Below are 15,209 nucleotides of genomic sequence, written 5' to 3' on the forward strand. Positions count from 1 at the left end.
CCCGAAAACATATGAATGACACGGGTTCTGAGGCTAATTAAATGCAGATAAGGCACCAAGTGAGTTTAATTATCACCTTAATCAGCCACAGAACCTGAGTAATTAATATGGGATGAGGTGGCAACTCTACTGTGCAACACTCTATAGGGTCCAGATATCACCTCCATGTTACCAGTAGAGACACTGAACCCAGCCAGATGCAAAACTAGTGAAAAACAGTCAAAAACCTGTAAAACACCATTCTTGTTTTGGAGGTCGTCTCATTGTCCATCTAGTGCACACCTGTTGTTTAATTTCATTAACACCAAAGCAGCTGAAACTGATTAACAACCCCCACTGTATACACCCCCTACCCCCTCACTGTATACACCCCTCCCACCTCTGTATACAACCCCCTCCTCCCCCTCTGTATACACCCCTCACCCCACTGTATACACCCCTTCCACCCCCTCTGTATACACCCCTCACCCCCTCTGTATAACCCTACCACATTCACACCCCTCACCTCCCACTGTATACTCCAACCCCTCCCCCTCGGTACTACACCCCCTCCCCCCCATCTCGGTATACACACCCTCCCTCCCCCTCCACTGTATACACACCCCTCACCCTCTGGTATACACCCCTCCCCCCCACTGTATAACACCCCTCCCCCCACTGTATAACACCCCTCTCCCCCACTGTATACACCCCTCCCCCCACTGTATACACCCCTCCCCCACACTGTATACACCACCTCCCCCACTGTATACACCCCTCCCCCACACTGTATACACCCCCTCCCCCCTCTGCTGTATACACCCCTCCCCCCACTGTATACACCCCTCCCCCCACTGTATACACCCCTCCCCCCCACTGTATACACCCCCCTACCCCCCTCCTGTATACACGCCTCCCCCCTCTGTATACAACTCCTCCCCCTCTGTATAACACCCTCCCCCCTCTGTATAACACCCCTCCCCCCACTGTATACAACCCCTCCCCCCCACTGTATACAACCCCTCCCCCCCAACTGTATACAACCCCTCCCCCCCACTGTATACACCCTTCCCCCCCTCTGTATACACCCCTCCCCCCTCTGTATACACCCTTCCCCCCCTCTGTATACACCCCTCCCCCCCCACTGTATACACCCCTCCCCCACTGTATATCAACCCCTCCCCTCCTCTGTATACACGCCTCCCCCCTCTGTATACACCTCCTCCCCCACTGTATACAACCCCCTCCCCCCTCTGTATACACGCCTCCCCCCTCTGTATACACCCCCTCCCCCCTCTGTATACAACTCCTCCCCCTCTGTATAACAACCCCCCTCCCCCCCCCCACTGTATACAACCCCTCCCCCCCCACTGTATACAACCCCTCCCCCCCCCATTGTATACAACCCCTCCCCCCCACTGTGTATACACCCCCTCCCACACTGTATACACCGCCCACTCTGTATACACCCCACCCCCACCACTGTATACACCCTCCCCCACTGTATACACCCTCCCCCACACTGTATACACCCTCCCCACTGTATACACCCCTCCCCCCACTGTATACATCCCTCCCCTCTGTATACAACCCCTCCCCCCCACTGTATACACACCCTCCCCCCTCTGTATACACCCCCTCCCCCCCACTGTATACACCCCTCTCCTCTGTATACAACCCCTCCCCCCACTGTATACACCCCTCTCCTCTGTATACACCCCCTCCCCCCTCTGTTCAAAAAAAAAAACAAAACGCCCCAGCTACTGTAATTCATCCATCCGGTGTCCTGCAAGAGGCCAGTAGCATGAATGGGGGGGGGGGGGGGGGGCGGCCGTGAGCCCTTAATGGATGGACCACCCCTGTGTGTGTGTGTGTGTGTGTGTGTGTGTATATATATATATAATATAATTTAATTTTTTTCAATAAAACAAATATATACTCAGTGTGTATACAGTAACGTGTGTGTATATAATATGGAGAGAGGAGAAATGATATATTATAATTTTTCTCTGTCTGTTTTTACAACTCCCCGTTTTCATTAAAGAAGCCCCCCCTTGAACCTTTTGAACTCCCATCTGGTAAGTTTGCTGAGATGAGGCCATCCAGTCTGCTGCAGGCAGGAGGAGGCCTTTCCTCAGTCTCCCCCTCCCAACATTGTAACGTTGCTGATCTGTGTCAGACATTTGTGAATACAGCCAGGAACGGCGTCTCCGAGTCGGAATCTCAGTCCAGGAAGTTAGATGGTGACCCTGGATGATGCCTGAACAGAGATGGCGCCGTCCTTCTGGGGGAGAAAAGCACATAGACGCTGTCTAGGGGGGGCGCTGTGATCTCTGTGAGAGGTAACAATTACCCTGACACATGTCTGATTTGCTATAAATCTTTTATAGAACTCGGGACTTTTTCCCTGTCCTGCTCCCTTAAATGAAAGTAGACGGCTCTCCGGGTGGAAGGTTAGGATGGGCCGAGATAGGGGGACACACCCGGCAATTTCTGCTATCGGCACGTTGTAGGTCAGCAGGGAAAGGTGCGGGGGTGTGGATTTCTTCTCCTCCTTTGTGGTTGGAGCCGCATTGGTGGAGTATTGATAAAGCGCGGGGGGAGGGGGAAGGGTGGGGGTGGCGTTGTTCCCAGTTCTAGGAATTTTATCCGGGGATTTCTCTAGATGCAATTTGAAGTGTAATATTTTCCTTAAGATTAAATGACTGAAAGCTGGATGAGAATTAGAACGTGGACTGGATCGCGGGCTGATCAATTTTAATAGCATGAAATTTAATCTGCTTGCCTTCCCTGGGTCCCCCCCCCCCCCCCCCCCCCCCCCCCCCCCATCAACATGCTAATGACATTTTAAAATAAAACCTTTCTATTTTTATTACAAATCTTATTTTAGGCACAGTGATGTCATCACTGGGGGTCTCTGTGCTTCTCTATGCCATGCGGGCAGATCATGGCTGGTGGGAGGGGCCATCGTCACCGATGTCATCACTGGGGTCTCTGAATAGCTCCCAGCTGTCCCTGATTTCGAGGGACTGTCCCCGATTTGGAGCAATGTCCCTCTGTCCCTCATTTGTCCCTCATTTGTCCCTCATTTTGGTCTGATCTATATAGATGTATATAAAATGCACTTTTTATCTATCAAAACATGTTTTCCAGCACTAAAACATTCATCTAATTTCTAAATTGCTGCATTTTGTAAATTCCAAAAGCCAATATAAAGGAATAGTAGTGGTAAAAAAAAGTATAACCAATCTTGTGGTTTTTTTGTGTACAATTCTCCTTTAAGGGGGTGTGGCAAGGGGCGTGTCCCTATGCCTGCATACTTTTGCTGATAGGTGTCCCTCATTCCCATCTCAAAAAGTTGGGAGGTATGTCATCACTGGGGTCTCTGTGCTTCTCTATGCAATGCGGGCAGATCATGGCTGGTGGGAGGGGGCCGTCGTCACTGATGTCATCACTGGGGGTCTCTGTGCTTCTCTATTGCAATGCAGGCAGATCCTGGCCTGGTGGGAGGGGGCCGTCGTCACTGATGTCATCACTGGGGGTCTCTGCATGGCTCCCAACTGTCCCTGATTTTGGTCTGATCTACATAGTTTGCTTTATAAAATGCACTTTTTATCCTTCAAAAAAGGGTTTCTCGGTGCTAAAAGTTCTAAATTGCGGTATTTGTAAATTTCAACAGCCAATATAAAGGAATAGTAATGGTTAAAAAAAAAAAACACTTGTGGGTTTAACTAATCCATTTTTTGGTGGAATTCTCCTTTTAAGGGGGCGTGGCAGGGGGTGTGTCCTATGGCTACATACTTTTGATAATAGTGTCCCTCGTTCCCATCTCAAAAAATTGGGAGGTGCGTCACTGATGTCATCACTGGGGTCTCTGTGCTCTCTATGCAATGCAGGCAGATCGTGGCCGGTGGGAGGGGCCGGGTAGAGAGCCCTCAGCCCAGATATAGGCAGTGGGCTGGATCTTGGGAGGAGTTAATTGCCTTAGTTGCCTTAATGGGTGGGTGTCAGTCTGGAGGAGTGGGCGTTCCTAGGCAGGCTGGAATTTGCATGTGGACCGCCCACATTATGATGCGGAGACTTCATGATTGAAACAGGAATCCAGTAAATGAAAGGGGTGGGGCCTGGGGAAGAAAGAGCTCAACCTGGGGCCCTCCAGCTGTTGTAGAACTACATACAAGTCCCCATCATGCCTCTGCCTGTGGGAGTCAGGCTTGTAACGGTCATGCCTTGCAATGCCTCATGGGACTTGTAGTCCTGTAACAGCTGGAGGGCCTCAGGCTGAGCACTCAGATGCTAGATGATGCCTGGACGTCCTCAATGATCTGAAGTCCTCCAGCCAGAATGTCTGACTGCTGCTGCTTGCTAATGCAGCTATGCCTTGTGAGAGGCTCACAGTGTGGTGAAATCCTGTGATTGGGACAGTGAAAGGAGAAGCAGCAGCAGAGTGATGAGCTCCTCTCTCTGTCACTCTGCTCTCTCCTCCTATCAGCTCATTGCACTGCAGACCTGTAATCCTGTGTTGCTTCTCTCCCTCTCCAAGTCTGAGCTCTGCTGCACAGGGGATTTGCAAGGGCTTGATACTAACTTGCATTTAGAAACTTGTATTTATAGCATTTTATAAGTTCATTTGTGTCTTTTATATCAGCTTTCAGTGAAAAATGAGATCTCTTCCTGACCCCGATCTCTTCTGACCCCGATCTCTTCCTGACCCCGATCTCTTCGCCTGACCCCGATCTCTTCGCCTGACCCCGATCTCTCCGCCTGACCCCCGATCTCTTCGCCTGACCCCGATCTCTTCGCCTGACCCCGATCTCTCCGCCTGACCCCCGATCTCTCCGCCTGACCCCCGATCTCTCCGCCTGACCCCGATCTCTCCGCCTGACCCCGATCTCTCCCGCCTGACCCCGATCTCTCCCGCCTGACCCCGATCACACCACCTGACCCCGATCTCTGCCTGACCCCGATCTCTGCCTGACCCCGATCTCTTCCTGACCCCGATCTCTCCGCCTGACCCCGATCTCTCCGCCTGACCCCGATCACACCACACTGAACCCCGATCTCTCCGCCTGACCCCGATCTCTTCCTGACCCCGATCTCTGCCTGACCCCGATCTCTGCCTGACCCCCGATCTCTTCCTGACCCCGATCTCTTCCTGACCCCGATCTCTTCCTGACCCCGATCTCTTCCTGACCCCGATCTCTCCTGACCCCGATCTCTTCCTGACCCCGATCTCTCTTCCTGACCCCGATCTCTCTTCCTGACCCCGATCTCTCTTCCTGACCCCGATCTCTCTTCCTGACCCCGATCTCTCTTCCTGACCCCGATCTCTCCGCCTGACCCCGATCTCTCCGCCTGACCCCGATCTCTCCGCCTGACCCCGATCTCTCCGCCTGACCCCGATCTCTCCGCCTGACCCCGATCTCTCCCGCCTGACCCCGATCACACCGCCTGACCCCGATCACACCGCCTGACCCTGATCACACCGCCTGACCCTGATCACACCGCCTGACCCTGATCACACCGCCTGACCCTGATCACAGCCGCCTGACCCTGATCACACCGCCTGACCCTGATCACACCGCCTGACCCTGATCACACCGCCTGACCCTGATCACACCGCCCCTGACCCTGATCACACCGCCTGACCCCGATCTCTGCCTGACCCCGATCTCTGCCTGACTTCAATCACACCTCCTGACCCCGATCTCACCTCTTGACCCTGATCTCTGTCTGACCCGATCACACCACCGCGCTTTAATGCCGAAAAAAATGACTGCAACTATGTCTTTAGCGCAGAAATTACACGCCACTCTCATCTTCTGGGAGAGACACTGTGTATTCATTTGGAAGAGCGACTTTCTATTAAAGCGATTTACGTTGTAATAAGATAATAGACTTCGCCCAATCAAATAAAACCTTGTTGGGTGAAATATGCCAGAAAATGACGGGTGATGGTTCCGCACTTCATTGATGTCTAGATCTCCAGGCTCATTTCAGCCATATTCGTAAATGTCCATTAAAGCCAATTGAACCTTCTTGGCTTATTACTGTACTTGCTTTAGATCCCTGAGCACCGATCTAATCATCATGACTCTAGCTCTGAGCACCACTCTAATCATCATGGCTCTAGCCCCCTGAGCACCGCTCTAATCATCATGGCTCTAGCTCTGAGCACCGCTCTAATCATCATGGTTCTAGCTCCCTGAGCACCGCTCTAATCATCATGGCTCTAGCTCCCTGAGCACCGCTCTAATCATCATGGCTCTAGATCCCTGAGCACCGCTCTAATCATCATGGCTCTAGATCCCTGAGCACCGCTCTAATCATCATGGCTCTAGCCCCCCTGAGCACCGCTTTAATCATCATGGTTCTAGCTCCCCGAGCACCGCTCTAATCATCATGGCTCTAGATCCCTGAGCACCGCTCTAATCATCATGGCTCTAGCTCCCCCGAGCACCGCTCTAATCATCATGGCTCTAGCCCCCTGAGCACCGCTCTAATCATCATGGCTCTAGCTCCCTGAGCACTGCTCTAATCATCATGGCTCTAGCCCCCTGAGCACCGCTCTAATCATCATGGTTCTAGCTCCCCGAGCACCGCTCTAATCATCATGGCTCTAGATCCCTGAGCACCGCTCTAATCATCATGGCTCTAGCTCCCTGAGCACCGCTCTAATCATCATGGTTCTAGCTCCCCGAGCATCCGCTCTAATCATCATGGCTCTAGATCCCTGAGCACCGCTCTAATCATCATGGCTCTAGCTCCCTGAGCACTGCTCTAATCATCATGGCTCTAGCCCCCTGAGCACCGCTCTAATCATCATGGCTCTAGCCCCCTGAGCACCGCTCTAATCATCATGGCTCTAGATCCCTGAGCACCGCTCTAATCATCATGGCTCTAGATCCCCTGAGCACCGCTCTAATCATCATGGCTCTAGCTCCCTGAGCACTGCTCTAATCATCATGGCTCTAGCCCCCTGAGCACCGCTCTAATCATCATGGCTCTAGCTCCCTGAGCACTGCTCTAATCATCATGGCTCTAGCTCCCCTGAGCACTGCTCTAATCATCATGGCTCTAGCTCCCTGAGCACTGCTCTAATCATCATGGCTCTAGCTCCCTGAGCACTGCTCTAATCATGGTTCTAGCTCCCTGAGCACCGCTCTAATCATCATGGCTCTAGCTCCCTGAGCACTGCTCTAATCATCATGGCTCTAGCTCCCTGAGCACTGCTCTAATCATCATGGTTCTAGCTCCCTGAGCACTGCTCTAATCTGGCCAGCACAGACAGTAATTAATTAGACATTGCCAGAGGATAAAAACAGCCATGACCTGCAAGGAGGGAAGTGAGGAGAGGGTCAGAGGAGCTGGGCCAGCACAGACAGTAATTACATTGCAGGATGAGGAGAGGGCCATGACATGCAAGGAGGGAGGTGAGGGGAGGGGCAGAGAAGCTGGACCAGCACAGACAGCAATTAGACATTGCCAGAAGAGGAGAGGGCCATGACCTGCAAGGAGGGAGGGGCTGTAATAGGGGAATAACTAGTCAAAATTTAATCAAGTTCAAAGGAAAATTGCAAGTCAATGAAAAAATAATGAATGGAGTTTATTCTCTTTTTTTATATGTATTTGTGGTGCCCCGTCCATGGTGTGTGTGTATCCTTGTATGTTTACACTTAGAAGTAGAACAGCCTTCATTGATGGCAGGAATTCCTCCCTATTTGTGAATGGGACATTTGTCTCCCGTCCCGTCCTTCTCCACTCTGCAAGGGCAGCCGCCCCTCCCGCCCCTCCCTTCCACATTTCTGCCAGGACTCCACCCTGTTCCCCTGCAGCTCCATGGAGAAGGGGAGCAGGATGCTGGGTGGGGGGGTGACAACAGCGAAGAGGGGGGAGGGGGACCCTTTCATTCTCTCCTCTTTTATTAAGTGCAGATGTCTTTATTAACCACTTTAGTACCCTGAGAAACGCAGAAAATATACCGAAATAACAAAATACAGAACCTCTGTATGGTGACCCCACCCCCATATGGGCGTTCAAGGTGGGGGGGGGGATGGGGCCGCAAATCCTTCCACTAAATATTGCAAAAGAAAGCATTGCTGTGTAACAATACATTTCATGGTGGACTACAAAACACCTCCCCCCGTAATGGAAAAGAGAGGGCGGTGTTATGTAGTCCTGGCACAGTGTCCTGTAGTTCTAAGTCGCTTTTAAGAAAGCATTGTCTGTGTACTGTAAACTCTAACAATACAGATCTCAGCAAAGTCAAACCAAAGTAGTGCAGGGAATACTTTGAAGTCGCACAGATATGACCGGTACTCATTGGAATTCATGGGGTACAACTTGTCATGTGACTTTGTAGTCCCGAGTCACAGGACAAGTCACACACGTGGGAATGGGGGCCCCGTTCACATATTAAAGCGGATCTTCACTGCATCTGAGCGTCACCAGGGCCGGTGCTACCACTAGGCGAACTAGGCAGCCGCCTAGGGCACACTGCCTTCTAGGGCGCCCGGTCGCTGGTTTCCCTACTCTCCGTCTCCCACCGGTCTCCGCGCTATGTAAGTGTCGGGTGCGGTGCTGTATAATGCAGGGGCCTCTGCAGTATGTACTCAGGCAGGCAGGCGCTCCGTGTGACCACAATGTCATTAGAGGTGCAGCCAAGCACTGGAGGACATGTGAGAGGTGACAGTGGAGTCATCGAGGCGGGGGCTTGTGCAGAGCAGAGCCCCAGTGAGTGAACATTACTGTATATCGTGTATAGCATGGGTGCTCAACCTATGGCCCTCCAACTGTTGTGGAACTACAAGTCCCATCATGCCTCTGCATTTGGGAGTCATGTTTGTAACAGTCAACCATGCAATGCCTCATGGGACTTGTAGTTTCACAGCAGCTGGAGGGCCGCAGGTTGAGCACCCATGGTGTATAGACTGATCTGTCCTCAGACTCCTCACATGTGTGATGTCATCATCCTACCGAGCACATGACCTGGGAGTAAGAGTCCTTCTCCTTCTCCTGACCTTCCTCCTCCAGCCCCTCTCCTCCTCCCTCCTCTTCCTCCTCCTCCTCCTCCTCCTCCTCCCTCCTCCCTCCTCCCTCCTCCCTCCTCCCTCCTCCCTCCTCCCTCCTCCCTCCTCCTCCTCCTCCAGCCCCTCTCCCTCCTCCCTCCTCTTCCTCTCCTCTTCCTCTTCCTCTTCCTCCTCCTCCTCCCCTCCCCCTCCCCCTCCCCCCTCTAATGCTGCTTCTCCTCCTCCCCCTCCTCCTCCCTCCTCCTCCTCCTCCTCCTCCTCCTCCTCCTCCTCCTCCTCCTCCTCCTCCTCCTCCTCCTCTCCTCCTCCTCCTCTTCCTCTTCCTCTTCCTCTTCCTCTTCCTCTTCCTCCTGCTTCTCCTCTCCTCCTCCTCCTCCTCCTCCTCCTCCTCCCACCTCTTCTCTCTCCTCCTCCCCCTCCCCCCTTCTCCTCCTCCCCCTCCCCCTCATACTCTCCTTAAGCCCCCCTCTCTTCCTCCTTCCCCCCTCTTCTCTCTCTCTCTCCTCCTCCTTCCCCCTCACCTCCTCTTCTCTCTCTCTCTCTCTCTCTCTCTCCTCTCTCTCTCTCTCTCTCTCTCCCTCTCTCTCTCTCTCCCTCTCTCCCTCTCTCCCTCTCTCCCTCTCCCTCTTCCTCTTCCTCTTCCTCTTCTCTTCCTCTTCCTCTTCCTCTTCCTCTTCCTCTTCCCCCCTCCTCCTCCTCCTCCTCTTCCCTCCTCCTCCTCCTCTTCCCCCCTCTCCTCCCCCCTCTTCTCTCTCGTCGTCCTTCTCCCTCCTCCCACCTCTTTTCTCCTTCTCCTGCCCCCCCCTCTCTTCTCCCCCTCCTCTCTTCCTCCTCCTCCTCCCCCCCTCCTCTTCCTCCTCCCTCCCCCGTCTTCTCTCTCCTCCTCCCACCCCCTCTCTTTCTCCTTCTTCTCCTCCCCCCTCCTTCCTCCCCTCTTCTCCCTCCCCCCTCTCCCCCCTCCTCCTCCTCCTCCTCTCCCCCCTCTCCCCCCCTCCTCCTCCTCCTCCTCTCCCCCCATGGTTAGGAAGTGGTTAAGTACACCAGTGTGAGCGAGGCCTAAGGCAGCCCATAGATGAGTCTTTATATTTGATTCAGCCAGGATGTTGCTCTGGATTCCCCCATCCACACACTCGATGTGGGGGGTGTCTTCCCACTGTGCTTTTTGTATTCTGACAGCAACAAGACTTCCCCATCATTAGAATACACTGATCAGCGCTGCCGGCTATAGCCATCAGTGCTGATCGAGCAGGAAAAATCCTACAGGGTGGTTGTACAATTCAATTGGATCGACTTCTGTACAACCCTCCCTGCCTATACAACGGATCGAAATTTAATTTCCATGGACACCGGGTGTTTGCCCAACTCTCCTGAACACCCGGCAGAAGAAAAGCAGGATCAGAAATTAACTGCCAAGTGCTTGACGTGCCTAAAAGCATTTACAAAAATGCAGCGATCGACTTCAGTACAACCAGTCACTGTAAAGGCAACTTTTCGCCAAAAGGACACTCAGGCAGTGACATGGACACCCAGAGAAGGCCCCATGCCCACTGCCAGACATGCAATAGGAAGTCTCCATCTCGACTCAGGCAGTGAAATGGACACCTGAAGAAAGCCCCCACCACTGGACAGGGAATAGGAAGTGTCTATCTTGTTCAGGCAGTGACATGGACACCCAGTGAAGGCCCCCACTTCCTGTATACAGAAGAGAGAAGCCTCAGGACTGGTAAAATAAGCATTTAAAAAGGGTAAATTCTCTCACTTCCTGTTGCACCTTCAGGACAGGAAGTGAAGAGAAATCTTTCCAACAAGACAAAAGAAATAAAAAGACGTTTCTACTCTGTCCAAAAAAACAAATATACTGAATTTGACTATTCATGTACTGTAAAGGATAACCGCACCTTTTATACGATTGTCCGTTAACCTCTTGTTGTCCATGTTATGAATATGTATGGCGGAAAGGAAACTGTGTGTCATTGGTTGCCAGGATGCTGGCAGCTGGGCCACAGCGTCTTTAGTTGCTAGGACACAAGCAACAGGACCATACAGTGCTATTGGTTGCTAGGGTACAGGTGGCCGAGCCGCACAGCATCATTGGTTGCTAACAAGCTGGCAGAGCAATCATTGGTTGCTAGGCGGCAGGTTTCTAGGCAGTTCAGCATTATTGGTTGCTAGGATGCATACAGCTTTGCTGCATAGCATCGTTGGTTGCTAGGATGCAGGTTTCCAGGCAGTACAGTGTTTTTGGTTGCTAGGATGCTGGCAGCTGGGCTGCACAACACCATTATACAGGCAGCTGGGCTGTGTGGTGTTAGTGGCTGTTAGGACCCAGGCAGCTGGCCGCTCAGCATCATTGGTGGCTAGAACGCAGACAGCTGGCCACTCACCATCATTGGTGGCTAGAACGCAGACAGCATGCCACGCAGCATACATTGGTTGCTGGGATGCAGACAGCTGGCCGAACAGCATCATTGGTTGCTAGAACGCAAGCAGCTGGCCGCACAGCATCATAGGTTGTTAGGACGCGAGCAGCTGGCCGCACAGCATCATTGATTGCTAGAACGCAGGCAGCTGTGCTACACGGCATCATTAGTTAGGATATGAGCAGCTGGCCGAACAGCATCATTAGTTGCTAGGACGTGGGCAGCTGGCCACACAGCATAATTGGTTGTTAGGACGCAGGTGGCTTGGCTGCACAGCATACATTGGTTTGTAGGATGCAGGTGGCTGGGCTGCACAGCATCATTGGTTTCTAGGACGCAGACAGCTGGCCGCACAGCAACATTGGTTTCTAGGACGCAGGCAGCTGGCTGCTCAGCATCATTGATTGCTAGGACACAGGCAACTTGGTGGCACAGCCATGCATTGGTTGCTAGGGCACAGGCAGCTGCCCGCACAGCATCATTGGTTGCTAGGAAACAGGCAGCTGGCCGCACAGCATACATTGGTTGCTAAGACCCTGGCAGTTAGTCTGCACAGCAATCATTGGTTGCTAGGCGGCAGGTTTCTGGGCAGTTCAGTGTCATTAATTGCGGGGATGCAAGTAGCTTTGCTGCATAGCATCATTGGTTGCCAGGATGCAGATTTCCAGGCAGTACAGTGTTCTTGGTTGCTAGGATGCTGGAAGCTTGGGCGCACACCATCATTGGTAGCTGAGCTGCATAACACCATTATACAGGCAGCTGGGCTGCGTGGTGTTAGTGGTTGTTAGGACCCAGGCACCTGGCCACTCAGCATCATTGGTTGCTAGACCGCAGACAGCATGCCGCACAGCATACATTGGTTGCTGGGATGCAGGCAGCTGGCCACGCAGCATCATTCCTTGCTAGAACGCAGGCAGCTGGCCGCGCAGCATCATTCCTTGCTAGAACGCAGGCAGCTGTCCGCGCAGCTTTATTAGTTGCTAGAACGCAGGCAGCTGGCCGCACAGCATTATTTTTTGTTGGAACGCGAGCAGCTGGCCGCACAGCATCATTGGTTGCTAGGATGCGGGCAGCTGGCCACACAGCATAATTGGTTGTTAGGACACAGGTGGCTGGGGCGCACAGCATACATTGGCTGCTAGGACACAGGCGGCTGGGGCTGCACAGCATCATTGGTTTCTAGGATGCAGGCAGCTGGCCGCACAGCATACATTGGTCGCTAGGACACAGGCAACTTGGTGGCACAGCCATGCATTGGTTGCTAGGACACAGGCAGATGCCCGCACAGCATCATTGGTTGCTAGGAAACAGGCAGCTGGCCACACAGCATACATTTTTTGCTAAGACGCTGACAGCTGGGCCACACAGCTTCATTGGTTGCTAGGACGCAGGCAGCTTTGCCAAACAGTGTCATTGGTCAATGGATTATCTATACATCTTTATTGGTTATTATGGTGCAGGCATTCACCATACACAACCAATGAAGCTCTGCAGCCTCGTCACCAGCCTCCTAGAAACCAGTTCAGTAACGGTGTCCTATGCATACAGATCAACGTTACTGAGCTGCAGTGGGTACACTCTGGCCTCAGTGCCCTCAGTCCCCCACCAAGTGCCACCAAGGCGGTAGCATCACTTTGCCTCATTGGCAACATGCCCCTGGGGCCATGGCATACAAAGAGGAAGACCTGGTGGGGACCTCTTTGCTGTGCAGAGCTAGCCAGGGATGCAGAGCAAAGATCACTGAATCAAAGAGGAAGGTAAGTATGAAATCTGGTGGGCGAGGGGGTTTTAGGACAATAGGGGTATGAAGGACCATTGTACAAAAGGCCAAGTTATCCTTTTAGGTGACAAAGGTGTGCAAGACCCACGTTTCAGCAATAAAGCGCAATGGGCGCCATTCCTCCTGTAACGCGTCCGCGGAGCGCAAAGTCCGATGGTGATCGTTGTATCAATTCACTTGGCGATTTCTTCCCAGGCTACATTCCTGCAAAGTGTTTTCTGTTGCTAATGAGGGTAACGTGAGCTCACCCGATGAGCGTTCACACCCGCCTCCTTCCTATGGGGAGGGCGGGGGTGTGGAGGAGGAGAAGGGTGTGTGAGCAGCAGGCGTTCCCTGTCCATTTAAACAAGTCATCCCCACCCAGGGTGTGCCCGGTTTCTGCTCTCCCCAGATCCTTAAGGAGTCATAGTGTAGAATAAATAGACTGCACAGAGCAGATCTCTTTTGTTGATCACGGCTTTGCTATACCATGGCTGTGTTTCTGTTTCATCGGTGATGCCGTAGACGTCCTTATTTTATTTCTAATGCAGATCTCGGATCCAGGATCGCCATAGGTTTTTTTGGCTTTAAATTGGAAAGAAACGTACAAAAATTTGCTAATTGGTAGCGTTGTTTTGGCAAAAGAGCCTCTTCTGACAAGGAATGCAGTTACCTGTCCCGAGTGGCGGGATGATATAACGACATTGCACATACTAAAAAAGTTACGTTCTCATTGGCCTTCAAAGAAAGGAGACGTTGGGCCATAAGAAGATTACAGTGGTGGATGGAAGAAGTGTGGACCTCACATCGCTGGAAGAGGCCCAACGAGGGGGTAAGTCTGCCATAATGTGCTGTGCGTTCCTCCCCATTAAAAGTTATTTTTTCATTTTGGATTGAGTGGCGAGGGATTAGAACCCCTGTCAGGACTTTATTGCTAAGGGAACATGGAAAGCTAGCTCTGGACCCGTTGGTTCTATCTTAATGGTATTGGTATCCATGAAATGTTGTTGATGTCGGTCAATGTTTCCGAAATGCTTTACGAAAGTACCCCCAATAGATCATGTTTGGAAATGTCCCTTAGGTAAGATAGTTGCCATAAGTACATAAGCCAACTGGGATAGCTCTTAGATAGGATAACCTCCATAAGTACCAAGCCAACTAGGATAGACCTTAGATAAGATCGCCACCATAAGTGCCAAACCAACTAGGATAACCCTTAGATCAGATCGCCACCATAAGTGCCAAGCCAACTAGGATAACCCTTAGATCAGATCGCCACCATAAGTGCCAAGCCAACTAGGATAACCCTTAGATAAGATAGCCACCATAAGTGCCAAGCCACTTAGACACTTAGGATAGCCCTTAGATAAGATAGCCACCCTAAGTGCCAAGCCAACTAAGAGGCAAAAGGAGACATTGGGCCAGAATAAAATTGCGGTCGTGGAGGGAATAAATGTGGACCTCACATCGCTGGAGAAGACCCAACTAAGGGGTGAATCTACCATAATGTACACTAAAGTATATTTAAAGGCAATTTTTTTTTTGAGATTTGATAGAGTGGTGTGGGATTAAAACCCCTGGCAGATCGTTATTGCTAATTAAGGAAAGTGGAAAGATAGCTCTAGACCCATTGGATCTATTTTATTGGTATTGCTATCCATGTAACGCTGTTGCTGTAGGTCAATGTTTCCCATATTCATTCCTCAAGTACCTCCAATAGACCATGTTTTGGGAATGTCCCTTAGGAAAGATGGCCTCCATAAGTACCAAGCCAACTACGATAGCTCTTGGATAAGATAGCCGTCATAAGTACCAAACCAACTAGAGGGAGAAAGGAGACGTTGGGCCAGAAGAAGATTACAGTGGTGGATGGAACAAGTGTGGAGCACACATCGCTGGAAGAGGCCCAACGAGGAGGTAAGTCTGCCATAATGTGCTGTGCTTTCCTCCCCATTAAAAGTTATTTTTTGGTTGGTAATTTGGTAACAAGCCATTGACATTGATTTAAAACAGCTGTCCAAA

General features: G+C 51.7%; 1 protein-coding gene across 4 annotated transcripts in view; it reads left to right on the plus strand.

The window, feature by feature from the left end:
- Positions 1–2,180: 2,180 nt before the first annotated feature.
- LOC141108719 (Krueppel-like factor 8) overlaps positions 2,181–15,209 on the plus strand; it is a 41,949-nt gene continuing 28,920 nt past the window's right edge. For 2 of the 4 annotated variants that reach the window (XR_012236109.1, XM_073600600.1), the window contains exon 1: positions 13,558–14,019. Coding sequence is in view for 2 of the 4 variants with exons in the window: in XM_073600600.1 (XP_073456701.1) it covers positions 13,972–14,019 (48 nt within the window). In the remaining 2 variants the exon portion in view is untranslated. Of the gene's footprint in view, positions 2,322–13,557; positions 14,020–14,996; positions 15,105–15,209 lie in introns of those variants that run through there. The other 2 variants (XM_073600602.1, XM_073600601.1) reach the window with 2 other exon arrangements.

This window comes from Aquarana catesbeiana, linkage group LG09 (assembly GCF_042186555.1).
Source record: "Aquarana catesbeiana isolate 2022-GZ linkage group LG09, ASM4218655v1, whole genome shotgun sequence".
Classification (NCBI taxonomy): domain Eukaryota; kingdom Metazoa; phylum Chordata; class Amphibia; order Anura; family Ranidae; genus Aquarana; species Aquarana catesbeiana.